Source organism: Gloeophyllum trabeum (assembly GCF_000344685.1).
Source record: "Gloeophyllum trabeum ATCC 11539 unplaced genomic scaffold GLOTRscaffold_00005, whole genome shotgun sequence".
NCBI lineage: Eukaryota > Fungi > Basidiomycota > Agaricomycetes > Gloeophyllales > Gloeophyllaceae > Gloeophyllum > Gloeophyllum trabeum.
Genome location: NW_006920414.1, coordinates 666,970 through 681,353, shown reverse-complemented (window position 1 = coordinate 681,353; position 14,384 = coordinate 666,970). Strand labels below are relative to the sequence as shown.

Here is a 14,384-nt window from a genome sequence, read left to right as displayed (position 1 = left end):
GGCTAAGTTGGGTCAAAGAACGTTTCCCCGCGTTCATTTACCCCGCATCCGCTCCGTTTGAATATTAGTTTCTTTGTAGCAGGGAGTAGCCGGGTGGACGGCTCCTGGGCGGGACATGAAACGGTACCACGAAAGATATGTTGCCACCTGATTCTCGGTCCAAGGTCCGCAGTGTTCTGTGCGGTTTCAATGTCAGGGTAACGTATTCATATTGACGGGGACACATACCTGGGCGGCTCATTTGACGGTGTTCCGTGGTTACTGGCAACCACGGACCCTCAGCTGTCCGCGTTTACTTCGGATCTACGTACCATTCTGTTCCTACAGCCAGGACGAGAGGGCAGTCCAATTGGAGGACGCTGTGAAGGTGCCGCGGTAGCTTCCGTGGTACGGCATGCGTCCGCCCGCTGCAGACTCGGTGCTGTGATAGATGATGGTTCTCAGCGATGGCTGTGCAGTATACAAGGTCCTTCCGGGATCCGAGTGCAAATGCACCAGTCTACCAGAGGCCGATATTTCTGAGTACATGTGAGTCAATTGCAAGGCGAGACTTCACCAGATGGCAGAATTGGCAGACGGCGCAGGGAGGGACCCGGCCGGTTGCTGCCAACAAGGACGGCTACAGTAGGCAGTAGGCTCGCCTGGTCGTGGCTGTTGATACGGCGGGCGGGGGAAGCATATGGGCCAAAAGAGGCCGGGTTGGGCGGGAGCGAAGCCAGGCCGGGCGCAAGCGAAGGCGTTGTGGGCGTCGGCGGGAGAAAGAATCTCCTCAGGCACTTTGCGCCGTGTATGAACATGCAATCGGACCTGGCAAAAAAATTTCAGAAATCATGCAGAGGCGATATGTTTTTGCTGCACCGGATGGGCGAGGACTGGCTGGTTTCTGGCGAGGAAAACCAAAAGGGGCAAGGCCGGGCGGCCGGGGACGCCGGGGGCAGCAGCCGCCGGGGGCAGTAGGCGTGCAGGTCGGGCCGGTCATGTGAAGGGGCGGGCAGAACAGGAATTATGGCCACCCCACCAACAAAATCGTCATCACACCGACGGGGCACCATGCCACTCTAGCCTTGCTAGCTATCCATCACTCGACACTTACGCGCCCGCACGTCGTGCCCGACAGCGTACTCGCCCCTTTCCCCATCGACAAGCCTGCTTCGGCCGTCCGGGACGAACGAACCAGCCGCGTCTTGTGCCTTTCTCGCCTTTTTCCCTCGCCCTTTGCCCGTTCCTTTCACCGCGACTCTTTCCCCGGCGCTGTCTTGCGCATCTTCGACACAGCTAGCTGCTGGTCACCGCACGCGCGCTGTTGTTGATGGCCAACTATCTACCCGCGCTCCTCGTTTCAGTCACGACTAATGCCTTCCCCGACGACTCGTCCTTCGACACCGTTCCCAGCGGACAAGTAGACTACCTTTCTCATCAGTGGCGCGAGGAGGACGTTTGGCGGTCATGGCGGAGCATGACCAAGCAGAGAAACGCGATCGCCAACGGCGCCAGGCTCGAAAATGCGAGCTGGCGGACGTGGTGGAAGCAAAGAAATGGGTTGAAGACGATCAGCCCTGAATCGCTTAATTGGTGAGTCGTCCTGCGCCATTATCGTCTTTCATACTTGTTATCGTATTTGCGGGAGCTCGTCATGTGTGATTCGTTGTGTGATATACGAGTGGCGCGCAGGTAGCCGATAGCGCGCTGTGCGCCTGCAGGCACGCTGTGATGATACAAGATGTCTGTATTGCTTGATAACATTGACATCGCATTCTCGTCCAGGCACTCGTCCTGTAGCGACAGATCTGCTTCTGCTCTTTCACTTTACGTATCATACCCTTCACCCCGCTAACCGTGTTCACTCCCTCAGGCTGAAAGATTCGGATGTTACTTGGCTGTACGGACCTCTGCACATTGGCCAAGACTGGTCACCACCATCGGGCTCACCACCCAAATCCGATGGCCTTTCTCAACGGGCTCGACGAGACTCGACGGGTTCGCTAGCGACGATGCAGAGGTGTAACTCGAGCGCCTCTTTGGCAGGCAAGAAACCTATATTAAAGCACCGCAGTATTGGCGAGCTGCTATCACTACCCTCTTCTCCCCGATTTCCCAGCGCCGAGTTCCCCCATGACGATGAGGAAGAGGAGGAGGAGAGGAAACAGCACGGGCAGGGGCAGCGGACAGGTACAGATTCTCCGAGCCGACCCCCTCTACTCCATACGAAGAGCGACACGCATATCGTCCGCCTCCGGAAGAATCACCCAGAGTTCAGAAAGGACAGCCCCCCGCGAATAATTGCTCCGGTCGAGAATCCCATGGAGGAAGCCGGACAGGCCCTCAGTCATGCAGACGCACACAGCGACGTCTCGAGCACAAGTGCAGCGGGGGATACCCCTGGAAGCGACCGCGATTCGCATAGCACGGGTGCAGGAGCGAATGGCGGTAAGAAGAAGCACATCACCTTCAATACGTTCGTGGAGCAGTGCATTGCCATCGAGAAGCCCACGTTGAAGCGGGGGCCCACGGGTGGCAGCGTGCGGTTTTACCAGCCAGAGTTTGACGAGGGGTGCGTCGATATTTGACCCTGCCTTTTTGGAATGATATCTGACTGCTACTACTTAGGTACGATGAGGACGCAGACATGGAGGATATTCATTACGAGGACTTCTACGAGGAGCCGGCGTGGTTCCCGCACGGGCGCAATTCGTCGGAATCGGACGAAGAAGACGACGAGGTGCTCGAGATGCGTTCGTCGAGATCGCGCTCCTCCTCCTCCCACTCCTCGCGCGGCGGCCGCCCGGCGCTCATCCGCATGGACTCGCTCGACAAGGAGCACGTCACGATCGCACCCATCGCCCCGACCATCCTGAAAACCACCGGCGTCAACGGATCCGAGTACGACAGCGACTCCCGGAGTGGCGACAGCTCGCCGCGGAAGGTCGACCTTGTGTACGTGCCCCCGATCGGGAGCAACTACAGCAACTCCCTGCCGGGCTCGCGCACGGTGAGCCGGCGGAGCAGCGTCGAGGACGTGTACCAGCACCGCGAGGCGTACCTCAGCGTCGGCACCGGCTCGCAGTCGTCGTCGTCCGTCTCCTCGCCGTCGACGTCGCCCAGGAATATACCGAGCGTGGGCATCGTGCCCTCGGCGCAGCCGCGGAGCGTGTACGCGACGCACGCGGTGCCCGTCGTGGAGTCGCCGCGGCACGAGGTGGACGGGGCGGAGGTGGACGCGTATGATTACTTTGAGGGCGCGAGTTACGGGGAAGAGTACGCGTCGCGGCGCGTGCGCTTCCCGCGCTCGTCGGAGGACGCGGGGCACACGCCGGGCGGTGTCCTGAGGTATGCGCAGGGTGGCGCGTCGAGCGTGCCGATCGGGCGGAGTAGTGAGCGCGACGAGGACGTGGTCATGGAGGAGCGCACGGAGCTCGTGTCCGAGCCCATGGTGGGCGTGGACCAGTCGGGGGAGGGAGACGAGAGTGCTAGTCCTGTCCAACCGAAGTCGGTCTCGACGCCCGTGCCGGTGCCCCGCGTTAGCTCGGCGCATGTCCAGCCGCCGTCGCCCAATCTGTTGTCGCCCCCGGAAATACCGCCAAGTAGAGGGCGCTCGCCCCAGGTTGTCTCGGGCGGTGAGCTGCGCGGGCGGTCGGTCACTCGCAGTTCGTCGTATTCGGATCGTGGGCGGTCAGGGTCGAGAGGCAGTCGCAGTACGGACTCGCCGATGGGCAGCATATCCCCTTGCGGGTCGAGCGCTGCTATCGGGGCAGGCCACTACGGAAGGGATTCGCGAGGGCGGGAAGGAAGGGGAAGCTACCCGCGCACGCCTTCGAGAGCCGGGAGCGAGGACTCTATCAGCGGACGAGAGCGGGGCCGGGATCGCACGGGCCGCAGACTCAATGAGAGTCTAAGCCCGCCTAGTCCCCAGGTGCCTTCGTCTAGCCATTTCGGTGACAGGGCGGAGGCGTCGTCCAGTGGGCATGGCAAGGACTCGTCCGGGTCTTCCCTGGCGAAACCTGCGCATATTGATTTGCCGCCGCCTATACCTGAGGAGGACGAGCAGCGATCTCGGAATCCGACGCCTGCGAGCTCGCCTGTGTCTTCGTTGAAGCCTGCGTTTCCTATAGCACCACCCAATCCTGCTCTGCCAAGTGCTGTTACCATGACCTCGCCACCATCTGGTCAATGCTCGTCTACGCCTGCGCATACGAAGTCGAACTCTATGTCTAGTTCTCTGCCTAGTCCGACACATCAACGAAAGGGATCTGCAGATGGGCTAGATCAGTCTGGTCTCATGGGCCGCGCTGTCTCCTCTGCTAAAGGTTTCCTTGGCTCGTTCTGGGCGTCCAATTGATGTCTGACGACGATACGCCGCGATCACAACCATCAAGTCCTTTCACCTGTCTCTGCTTGAAGTTGAGATGTACGATAACGCCTGCACCATATCATCCCTGTCACCATTCACCTCAAGTTTCCCGCGTCATCTGTATATGACAATCCCTCCGTCTCTCCCTTCTCGTCGCTGCTGCTGGTGTTGTTGTCTTCTTACAAATGACTTATCGCCTTTCCCCTATTACTTAGGATTGCAACCAAATTAATTGCACACGAATACGCTGCTACTCTTATTGCACATTCTTCAACTTATACTCACTTTCCCGTGGTCGCTCGCGTTTTGGTTCTTTGGTGTTTCTCCCCTCTTCTTTCTGAATTTGGACCGTTGCACATATGTATCGATCGGGCTGCATGTCGCTAGTGTTGTTCTCCTCTCGGGGCGTGGTGTGGATTTACATACTTTCATATAGTAGTGCCTCCATATGCAACTCTTAGGCCCATTCGTACGCCTTTGTATCTTGCTATAGGTCGAGTGTCCAGTAGAAGATGTACTGCATACTGTACATACGTTTCGAATCAATGGCCATAGCCTCTGATCAGAACTTGAGCTTGAACCACGACCTCGCTGCATTGCTTCCGATGACTGAGGGACTTAGAGCCCCTAGTACTGGCCACCTGGACCTAGCCTGATTGTTTTTATTATTCCCCGACTGTTGGCCTTCTTAGTTGAACTATACTGCGAGGAAACACCACCAAGTGCGACTGATGGTCTGCTTAAGCTGGTCGGCGGCACCCCACCGATACCGGAAGCTGAGGCTGTAATAGTGTCATCTGCCCCAATACACCTGCCACCTGTATCTGGGGAAGCTTTGTCCAGTCTTCGAATTCCAGAATTCGAATGCCTGACTCGTTCCTCGACCAGCATCCAGCACTGCAGCTCTCTGAGGCCGCTGCCTCCGAGCTGCGCTGCTGGATCCAGTACTTAAGGCCCCCATTCCTGCGTTAACTTCTGTCCCCCAGCACCAAGCACCCTTCATTCCGCACCCGACAGATCACAGCAATGGCTGAAGCACAGGCCGCGATCAAGACCGCTTCACCTCCGTTCGACAGGCCAGATGCGGACCTCGTGCTCCGTTCGTGCGACGGCATAGACTTCCGCGTCTACAAGTCCGTCCTGTCCCTCGTATCCCCGGTCTTCGAGACGATGTTCACTCTGCCCCAACCCGGTCCCAAGGTCGGGGCGAGTGAGCCTCCTGTCGTGCAGATGACAGAAGATGAGCGGACGCTCTACCTTGTGTTGCAGTTTTGCTACCCGGGGCGTCGACTGGAGTTGAAGGATCTGACGGACATGGTTGCCCTACTCGAATTCGCTGAGAAGCACGACTTCGAGGAGTGGCTAGTTTCCTGCGTGAAGCGTGACTTGGTGTCGCATGCCGAAGAAGATGCCGTTGGTGTATATGCTGTTGCGATGCGCTTCAAGCTCAAAAGCGAGGCGGTAGCCGCTGCGCGTTCATGTCTCCGCCTTCCCCGTCACAAACTGTACATTTACCACCCAATGCTCAGCCACATTTCCGTGAACGTCTACACCAAGCTGCTTCAGTACCATTATGATTGCGGGCAAGCACTCCGGGAACTTGGGCCATCCAAACTAGAGTTCATGAGGTGGGCCATGTCTGTCCCGCTGCCCGGAATGAAATGCGCATACCGCAATTATGATCATACCTGGTATCGCGACTTCGCACAGAGCATCTCGAGCTACCTCGAATACCAGCCATCAACCCTGAAAGTTCGAACTCTCACCTTCGATAAGAACATCCTGTCGGCTCCCATGACCTGCAAAAGTTGTGGCGATACCGTCGCGACGAACACACTTCTGGAATATGCCGAGCAATTCGCCCAGTACGCCGATATCGTCGTCTCGAAGAAAAGAGTGTATGTTGCGAGAATATAGTATGACTGGGCGCTGAATCCATGTCCATTCCGTAGATTGTCTTAGACTTGGGCCTTTGATATCGGAGTGCCCCTGCTTGTCCAGGGACATCTATCATCTTATGTCCTAAAGGCCCGATTACGAACAAGGTCTACTCGGCTTGCAGGTGCGGGTTGGTAAGGAGTGTGCTGCCTGGCGGTCTCTTGTTTGTAGCAGGCCTGTTTCGTTGACTGTTCCACCTCCGCGATTGTTACCAACCTCTACATGTTCGCGCAGGGACTGTCACCATGTCCAAATAATAACGGTAGGAGCAACCACCCATTCGGTTCTGATAGCAATGCAGATCTGACCTGAGACTCGGTTTATGAATGCGCACCTCGTGCGATGTGCGCGTACTGTGGTAGACCCCTCGATGATACCGCGCACCCTGCGAGCGCATTTGCCAAGGCATTCGCCAAGAAAGCCGACTCTGTTATCTTCGAGCAGTGTCCTTTACCACTACTAGTGAGGAGTCTCGGAATGACCTAGCGCGTGATCGTTATGTTGTCTTAGACCTTGGTTTCTGACCTCATGGTCTCCCCTCGGCGGAAGACTCGCTCTAGCGTTCACGGTTCGACATATAATCTGAACCCGCTGCTAAGTCGTATGTCATGATCAGGTAAGGATGGACTATGCTTGGACTCGCTTTGGATGGGTCCCTCAACCCAGCTAACCTGAGGTGCTCTTGCATCGTCTGATTGACCGCCAAAGGATACAGAGAAGGCCCAGTGATTTCTTCGTCCCTCCGTCTTAACTCCCTCCACGCGCAAGACAGACTCCGATGGTTCCCTTGCCACAGTCCTCGTGCCCCCCTCGTGCCCTCAGTTCGCCACTGTCTATAAATGCGCGGCGATACTGTGGCTTCCTCAATAACAGAGTCTAATCCCGCACACAAGCACTATGGCTGCAAGCGAACACCAGTCTCCTATCACGATAGCTGCACCGCCCTTCGACAGGGCGGATGCGGACCTCATACTTCGTTCATGCGACGTCGACTTCCGCGTCTACAGATCCGTCTTATCCCTCGCATCCCCGTTCTTCGAAGGGATGCTCACTCTGCCCCAACCCGATGACACCAGGGCCGGGGCGGAAGAGCCTCCAGTCGTGCAGATGGCAGAGGATAAGATGATGCTCCGTCTGTTGTTACAGTGGTGTTACCCTGGGCGTCCGTCGGAGCCGGCGAATCTGATGGACGCTGTCGCTCTATTCGACCTCGCTGCCAAGTATAACATGGAGTGGCTGGTTTGTGCCGTGAAACTTGATGTGATGTCCCATGTCGAAGAAGATCCTATAGGGGTGTATGCTGTTGCGTTGCGCGCCAAGCTCAGGAATGAAGCCGCCACAGCTGCGCGGTCTTGTCTCCGCCTCCCTCGCCATGAGCTGTACGTTTCCCGTCCAACTCTAGCCTGCATTTCGGGGGGAGAGTACGCCCAATTGCTCCATTATCACTACAAGTGTGGGACAGCTCTTGGGGGGCTCAATCTGTCTGATCCAGCCTTCACGGATTGGTTAGCTTCGTCGAGCGTGCTACCCAAGTTGAAGTGTGGCTACGGATCGTCGAACTCTCTCAAGATTTCGGGTATCGGTTATGTTCACGGCTGGTTTCCTGGCCTCGTGAAGAGTATTTGCAGTTTTCTCGCATACCACCCGTCAATCCTGCAAGCCCGTACTTTGGCGTTCGACAAAGACTTCATGTCGACCCCGCTGTCCTGCGAGTCCTGCAGAGCCGCCATTGCTACGACCACACTTGTGGAGTATGCCGAGCAATTCGCTCAGTACGCTGATTCTGTCGTCTCGAAGGTAAGGATTCCCATTGCAAAACTTTAGCGACAGGGTGCAGAATTCATGCGCATCCTCTAGGTAGTCTTGAACTAGAATTTTTGATGCAGAAGCTTCTGACCCAGTCAGAAATGTAAGTTTCCTTGCGCCGTTCTGTCAATACAACAATTGCTCAGCTCAATTCAAGTCACGGATCCGCAGTGGAACTAGACTCTCCATCACGGCGCCTCGAGGACCATTCATCTAGCACATATTACCCCGTGCTTCGCTCGCGTAGGGACATACATCCTGTCCTAGAATTAGCGGTGGGAACAAACTGCCACCTGATCTCGCGGCAATACAAAGGCCAATGACGACCATCTGCATGAATTGGCGATCCCTGTACTTGTAATCGCTTTAAGGTGTGGGTTCACACCTCGTGCAGACCTCGTGCACGACGTTCTCTCTGAAGACACGAAAACCAGCGAATGTATCTTACCGCCGGACTATAACTACGCCTGTAGGCAGCTAACCATCCGCCCACTAGCGCCCTATTTACCACTATGAACGCTTCAAGTTCTGCCTCTGCGGGTCCTGCGTCCGATAGACATCATCATACGGTTGAGAGACAATGTCGACTTCCGTTTCTGCAAGATCATGTTGAGCGTAGCCTCCCCCTTCTTCAGCAGCATGTTCACTCTACCCCAGCCTGGAGATGTCAAAGATACACACAAGACAGATGCCTTGCCTGTCGTTGAAGTGGAGGAAGAGCAGAAAACTGTGGATACCTTACTTCGACTATGCTATCCGGGGCATGTGCCGGTCTTGGAGGACATCAATGATATCAAGTTACTGTTGGCAGCCATTACGAAGTAAGAGATGGCGCCCCTGATGTCGCTCGCGCAGATCTCGCTGGCGTCGCCCAAACACCTAGAAGCGTCACCTCTTAGGGTGTATACTCTAGCATGCCTGTATCACTTACCTGAGGAAGCTAGATCGGCAGCCAGAGCGACACTCCAACTCCAGAGGAGAAAGCTGTGGCATCCAGACAGCCCAAGCGCACTTGAGGGCATTCCCGCCACCACTTACATACGACTCCTGCAATACCACGAGAATTGCGGGGACTCTGCAGCGAGCCTCGCCGATACGCATATCTTTCTAGAATTGCCTTCCGGAGCTCTGAGACCGAACTTTCTCACATGTCAAGGACACTGCGAGTCCCAGAGACGGGTCCGATCCTGTAAGTCACGAGTAGTGCGGGTGTGCCAGTGGTGGGTAGAATCCATCAAAGCACTGAAGGAAAGGTTGCGAGAACATCCCTGCAGCCAATCAGCCGTCGACTTCTGCCATGACAGGTCTCTTCAGGAGTCGGCGGTGAGCTGTGGGGTCTTTGAGTCGGGCAGTGCTCGGGATCTCCACCTTCTGAGCCTTCAGCTATCTCAGAAAATAGACGATGCTGTGTCGCAAGTGAGTATTCCATTTGGCTCTCTTGCCTCTCGAGATAGATGAAAATATCGTCGAACAGGTTTCTTTAGAACCTGAAGGAACGGAGGTGGGAGCCGTCCTGCAAGGGAGATCCATACTGGCTGCGACTCTCTGTTAATGGGGTTGCGATGATCTGGTTCTAATCCGGCCCGTCCTTAGCACCTTTACTTGAACCTCATGTTGTTCTATGGCTGGGCCTGCAGAGTCGCGCCTCCTTGCGGGGCAAGGCTCGGTGTGAATGTCTCACGTCAGACCTAAGAGAACATTGCGGTAGAACCTTCGAGTCGCAGATGATCGGTGCCCCCTGCTACTTGCTAGCCAGGGATCCTACAAACGTACCTCTTCTGGTCTGAGATGGCCGAATCCTGTGTTAATATTTCACAGCACGGACTTGATCGAGCGCACAACGCTCAGGATCTCGGTCTCCTCAGGCTCGGTCGTCTCGTACGCTTCTACCCGCCATCATTATGTAGCTGACAAAATTAGGTTTCAGGGTGTACACGTGTGGAAGTCGAGTCAGATAAATATCGCCTCAGGATTGCCATGCCCATAAGCTGCACGCCTGTTAACCACTTCACTCAGTATCCGCCATCCGCACGTATGTCGACCATGCGCACCGCCAGCCCTCCCTTCGACAGGGACTCTGCAGACCTCATTTTCCGCACCACCGACGGCGTCGACTTCCTGGTCCACAAGGCCATCCTCGCCATCGCATCACCGCTGCACAACGACGCCTCCGAGGCCGAAAGCATGGGAGTGTCTCCCGATGCCAAAGTCGGAGACCATGGTGGAGAGACTCAGAGCCGCACGGTGATTTCAGTGTCGGAAGACAGCGAGACGATCGACAAGCTGCTCCGGCTTGTCTATCCCGTCGCTCCGCCGGCCCTGGAAACATTGGATGCGCTCAAGCCAGTGCTTGAGGCCGCGGTGAAGTACCAAATGGAGAGTGTGCTGGAGCTGTTACGCAAGAAGCTTGTATCGCAGGTCTTCCTGGAGGAAGAACCGCTGCGGGTCTTTGCGATAACCTGCTATCACGGTTTCGAGGAGGAGACCAGGGTAGCCGCCATGTATACGTGCTACAAGGGTCTGCCGGGGCCTAACGTGAGGGAGCTCAGGAGTATCACCGCCTCAGCGACCCGTGCTTTGTGGGAACTGAAGGATAAAGCTTCAGTGTCCGCAAGCTCGGTCGTCACGAATCTATCATGGATGTCGGAATGCGACACAATCCAGAGGAGTTGGGCTTTTTTCTCCTGTTCGCAGTGTAGCCAAAGCTCGAGGGAAATCAATGTGCAAGGTGTCATGGTGTGGCCCAGAGCATGGTGGGACACCTATATGGCCAGCATCGGACAAGAGTTGATGAGGGCTCCTTGTGGGATGGAGGTGACCAGTCCGCGGTTATTTGCTAACGCGGCATATAATATCGCATCAAGTCACTGTTCCTTCTGTCGGGATTTCGGCAAAGGCCTTAAAGACCTGACGGCCTTCAATCGGATTCTCGCCGCAAGAGTTGACAAGGCAGTTTTAGAGGTGAGTGTTGATATTTTTCTCAGGCGAAAGTTCCCTTACGATGTTTGATGACGAGGGCAGATTGCTGCCACCATAGACTTTCAGTAGGAACGGAGATTGTCAAGCGTCCAGGAATCTGAGCGTTGAGAAGGTAGTATACGCTCTGTACTCTTTACACGGCTACGGTCAGATCGATTCCCTAAAATTCCTCTATTGTTGCACTGGCACGTTCGCTTCGGGTTATGTTCGGATAGAAATCTGAGAAATTGAACGATTCCAAGTCGGATATATCTGTACTTTCTCAGATCCATCAGAGGAATCCAAGCAATCCTGGAGCATATTCATGGGAAGGGTGCATGTTACTCTGCATACAATACCGTTCGCGTGACTATCTCCTCATTCCATCGTCAAAAGGGTGACCTTTCGAAGCGAACCATGTGGTATAGACTTACCAGTCTAAGTCGGCTTGATGCTATGACAAGCCTGACAGATGTGTCCACATAACTCGACCGCGAATTTTTTTTGAGTCAAAAGTGCTCAGCTCGAAGGAAAGATCTAGAAGAGCAAAAAATTCAGAAGCCACAGACGCGTTCAATCACGTGAAACGCTTCTTCAAGTCACGTTGCTCGTGACATCACCGATATGAATCTCGATAGCAGAAAGTATATAGGAGGCCCTGCAATGCTCCAGAACGGCTCAGCGAACGTTCACCATCGATGGCCCCGCAAATCAAGGAGATACCCACAAAGCCCTACGACGGCCAGAAGCCTGGCACGTCGGGGCTGCGCAAGCGGTGAGCACGAAGAACGACGGTAGGCTGTATGGGGACTGACTACCGGTGTGTTTGTCGGTCAGCGTGAAGATATTCCAGCAGGAGGTACGAATTCACGCGTCTTTCTTACGGAAGAACCTCATTCTAGCGTTGCTCGCAGCATTACACTGAGAACTTCATTCAATCCATCTTGGACTCGATTACCGCCAAAGGGGCGACCCTTGTCATCGGTGGTGACGGTCGGTACCTGGTGAAGGAGACCGTGCAGACTATCCTGCGCATCGCGGCTGCAAATGGCGTCGCGAAGCTGATCATTGGTCACGATGGTATTCTCTCCACCCCCGCTGCGTCCAACGTCATCCGCAAGTACAAAGCCGACGGTGGCATCCTCCTGACCGCGTCGCACAACCCCGGCGGGCCCAACAACGACTTCGGCATTAAGTACAACGTGAGCAACGGCGGGCCTGCGCCGGAGAACGTCACGAACAAGATATTTGAGAAGACGAAGACGATCAGCAGCTATAAAGTTGTCGAGGGCGAGAAGGACCTCGACCTGAGCACGCTGGGCGCGAAGCAGTTTGCGGGGATGAAGGTGGAGATCATCGACTCGGTGAAGGACTATGTCCAGATGCTGCAGGAGATCTTCGATTTCGATCTCATCAAGTCCTTCCTCACCACCCGCTCGGGCGAATTCAAGGTGCTCTTCGACGGCTTGCACGGCGTCACGGGGCCCTACGGCAAGGCCATCCTCGTCGAGACGCTCGGCCTGTCCCCGTCTGTCGTGCAGAACGACGTGCCCCTGCCCGACTTTGGCGGAGGCCACCCCGATCCGAACCTGACCTACGCCAAGTCGCTCGTTGACAAAGTCGAGAAGGACGGCATCCACTTTGGCGCGGCCAGTGACGGCGACGGTGACCGGAACATGATCTACGGCAAGGGCGCGTTCGTCACCCCCAGCGACTCGGTTGCCATCATCGCCGACTGGGCCGACCGCATTCCGTACTTCAAGAAGGGCGGCGTCAAGGGTCTGGCCAGGAGTATGCCCACCAGCGCTGCCATCGATTTGGTTGCGAAGAAGAAGGGACTGGAGTGCTTCGAGGTGCCCACTGGTGAGGATGATCTGCTTGACGCGTCGGGACGGAGGCAGAGGTAGTGATCGAGAACTGAATTGATCGACAGGCTGGAAGTTCTTCGGTAACCTGATGGATGCCGGCAGGCTGTCCATTTGCGGAGAAGAGTCTTTCGGTACCGGTTCTGACCACATTCGTGAAAAGGACGGTGTCTGGGCTATCATCGGTAGGTGTATATCGCACTGTGTTCTGTCTACTTGCTCAACATCTCGAGTTGTCCAGCATGGCTTAATATCCTGGCCGCGGCCAACAGGGAGTCCCCGAATGAGCTGGTGGGCATCAAGGAGATCTTGCAGAAGCACTACAAAGTGTACGGGCGCAACTTCTTCTCGCGGTACGACTACGAGGAGGTCCCCTCGGATGGGGCAAACGAGATGGTCGCGCACATCAACCAGGGCATCACCTCCAAGTCGCTCATCGGCTCCAAGTTCAGCTCCAAATCGACTGGGGAGACCTTCGTCGTGTCCGAGGCGTACAACTTCGACTACACGGACCCGATCGACAAGAGCGTGAGCAAGAACCAGGGGCAGGTCGTGCGCTTCGAGGACGGCAGCCGCGTCGTGTGGCGCCTGAGTGGTACCGGTAGTCAGGGCGCGACGGTGCGGATGTACGTGGAGCGGTATGTGGACCCGAGCAAGGGCGATAAGGAGTTGACGAGGGAGACGGCGGAGGGCCTTAAGGGGCTCATTGAGGTCGCGTTAGAGATTAGCAAGCTGAAGGAGTTCTTGAAGAGGGAGGAGCCGACGGTCATCACATAAGGTACAGGACTTAGCTAGTCAGTCGCTGGTCATTCGTCGTCGCTTACCACCTGCTCTCAGACATCTTCATTTACTTGGGTATCGGACTGTGTTGCTAACATAGAGAAGTGACGGAGAAGTAACAAAGCAAATGGCAAAAAATGTATCTTTACGAAAGGTGGAATTCAACCTTATTGATATGGTCATTACTGTGCTGAGGCGCCTTGGTCCGGGTGGCACCACGGCAGAGCGGTACTCCAGTCCTGAACGAGATAAACATAAGCATCCCCTATTCTGCTGAACATCATCGTCTGTAGACATACCGTTGAGTACATTCAAGAAACCTCACTTTACTGCCAATCAGCGATACCGCTCTGCTGCGCCCAACCCGCATTCCATCATCACCAACTTCCAACTCCCAACTCCCACCTCCCACCTCCCACTTCCCCCTCCACTCACTCCGCCTTCTCCCCGTGAACCAAATTCCGGTCCCACACAGCCGTCCCCCCACTCGCGGCCCTGATCGTGTCCTTCTCCTTGTACACCGCTCGTACCGCCGGCCTGGCGAGCATGCGCTGCAGCCACTTGTCGACATGCGGCGCTTCCGCGCTGACGTCGTACCCCGGGATGAGGCCGGTGGCGCCGGTCACCGTCCAGGGGATGAAGGACTGTCGATATGTCAGGAGAGCGGGGGGGGGGGGGGGGCGGGCGGG

At 55.9% G+C, this 14,384-nt stretch overlaps 5 protein-coding genes across 5 annotated transcripts in view; 4 read left to right on the top strand and 1 right to left on the bottom strand.

Annotated features, from left to right (window-relative positions):
* Window positions 1-1,176: 1,176 nt before the first annotated feature.
* GLOTRDRAFT_120851 (uncharacterized protein) lies at window positions 1,177-4,907 on the top strand. The gene is made up of 3 exons (XM_007866852.1): window positions 1,177-1,572; window positions 1,853-2,551; window positions 2,608-4,907. The coding sequence occupies exons 1-3, from the start codon at window positions 1,310-1,312 to the stop codon at window positions 4,334-4,336; spliced, it is 2,691 nt and encodes an 896-aa protein (XP_007865043.1). The 5' UTR covers window positions 1,177-1,309; the 3' UTR covers window positions 4,337-4,907.
* Window positions 4,908-4,925: 18 nt separating this feature from the next.
* Window positions 4,926-9,550, top strand: GLOTRDRAFT_74871 (uncharacterized protein; the record flags this gene model as incomplete). The annotated part of the gene is made up of 2 exons (XM_007866851.1): window positions 4,926-5,722; window positions 8,948-9,550. Exons 1-2 carry the CDS (start codon window positions 5,375-5,377, stop codon window positions 9,548-9,550), a joined length of 951 nt encoding a protein of 316 aa, XP_007865042.1. The 5' UTR covers window positions 4,926-5,374.
* Window positions 9,551-10,135: 585 nt separating this feature from the next.
* Window positions 10,136-11,140, top strand: GLOTRDRAFT_128228 (uncharacterized protein; the record flags this gene model as incomplete). The annotated part of the gene is made up of 2 exons (XM_007866850.1): window positions 10,136-11,053; window positions 11,114-11,140. The coding sequence occupies 2 exons, from the start codon at window positions 10,136-10,138 to the stop codon at window positions 11,138-11,140; spliced, it is 945 nt and encodes a 314-aa protein (XP_007865041.1).
* Window positions 11,141-11,748: 608 nt separating this feature from the next.
* Window positions 11,749-13,692, top strand: GLOTRDRAFT_105232 (Phosphoglucomutase, first 3 domain-containing protein; the record flags this gene model as incomplete). Its single annotated transcript, XM_007866849.1, has 5 exons — window positions 11,749-11,825; window positions 11,888-11,909; window positions 11,965-12,913; window positions 12,984-13,100; window positions 13,157-13,692. 5 exons carry the CDS (start codon window positions 11,749-11,751, stop codon window positions 13,690-13,692), a joined length of 1,701 nt encoding a protein of 566 aa, XP_007865040.1.
* A 185-nt stretch (window positions 13,693-13,877) lies between these two features.
* The window catches only part of GLOTRDRAFT_105231 (glutathione S-transferase), a gene marked incomplete at both ends in the record, with an annotated part of 2,159 nt that continues 1,652 nt past the window's right edge, over window positions 13,878-14,384 (bottom strand). The window contains 2 exons of the mRNA XM_007866848.1: window positions 13,878-13,894; window positions 14,183-14,339. Coding sequence (XP_007865039.1) covers window positions 13,878-13,894; window positions 14,183-14,339 — 174 coding nt within the window. The remainder of the gene's footprint in view (window positions 13,895-14,182; window positions 14,340-14,384) is intronic.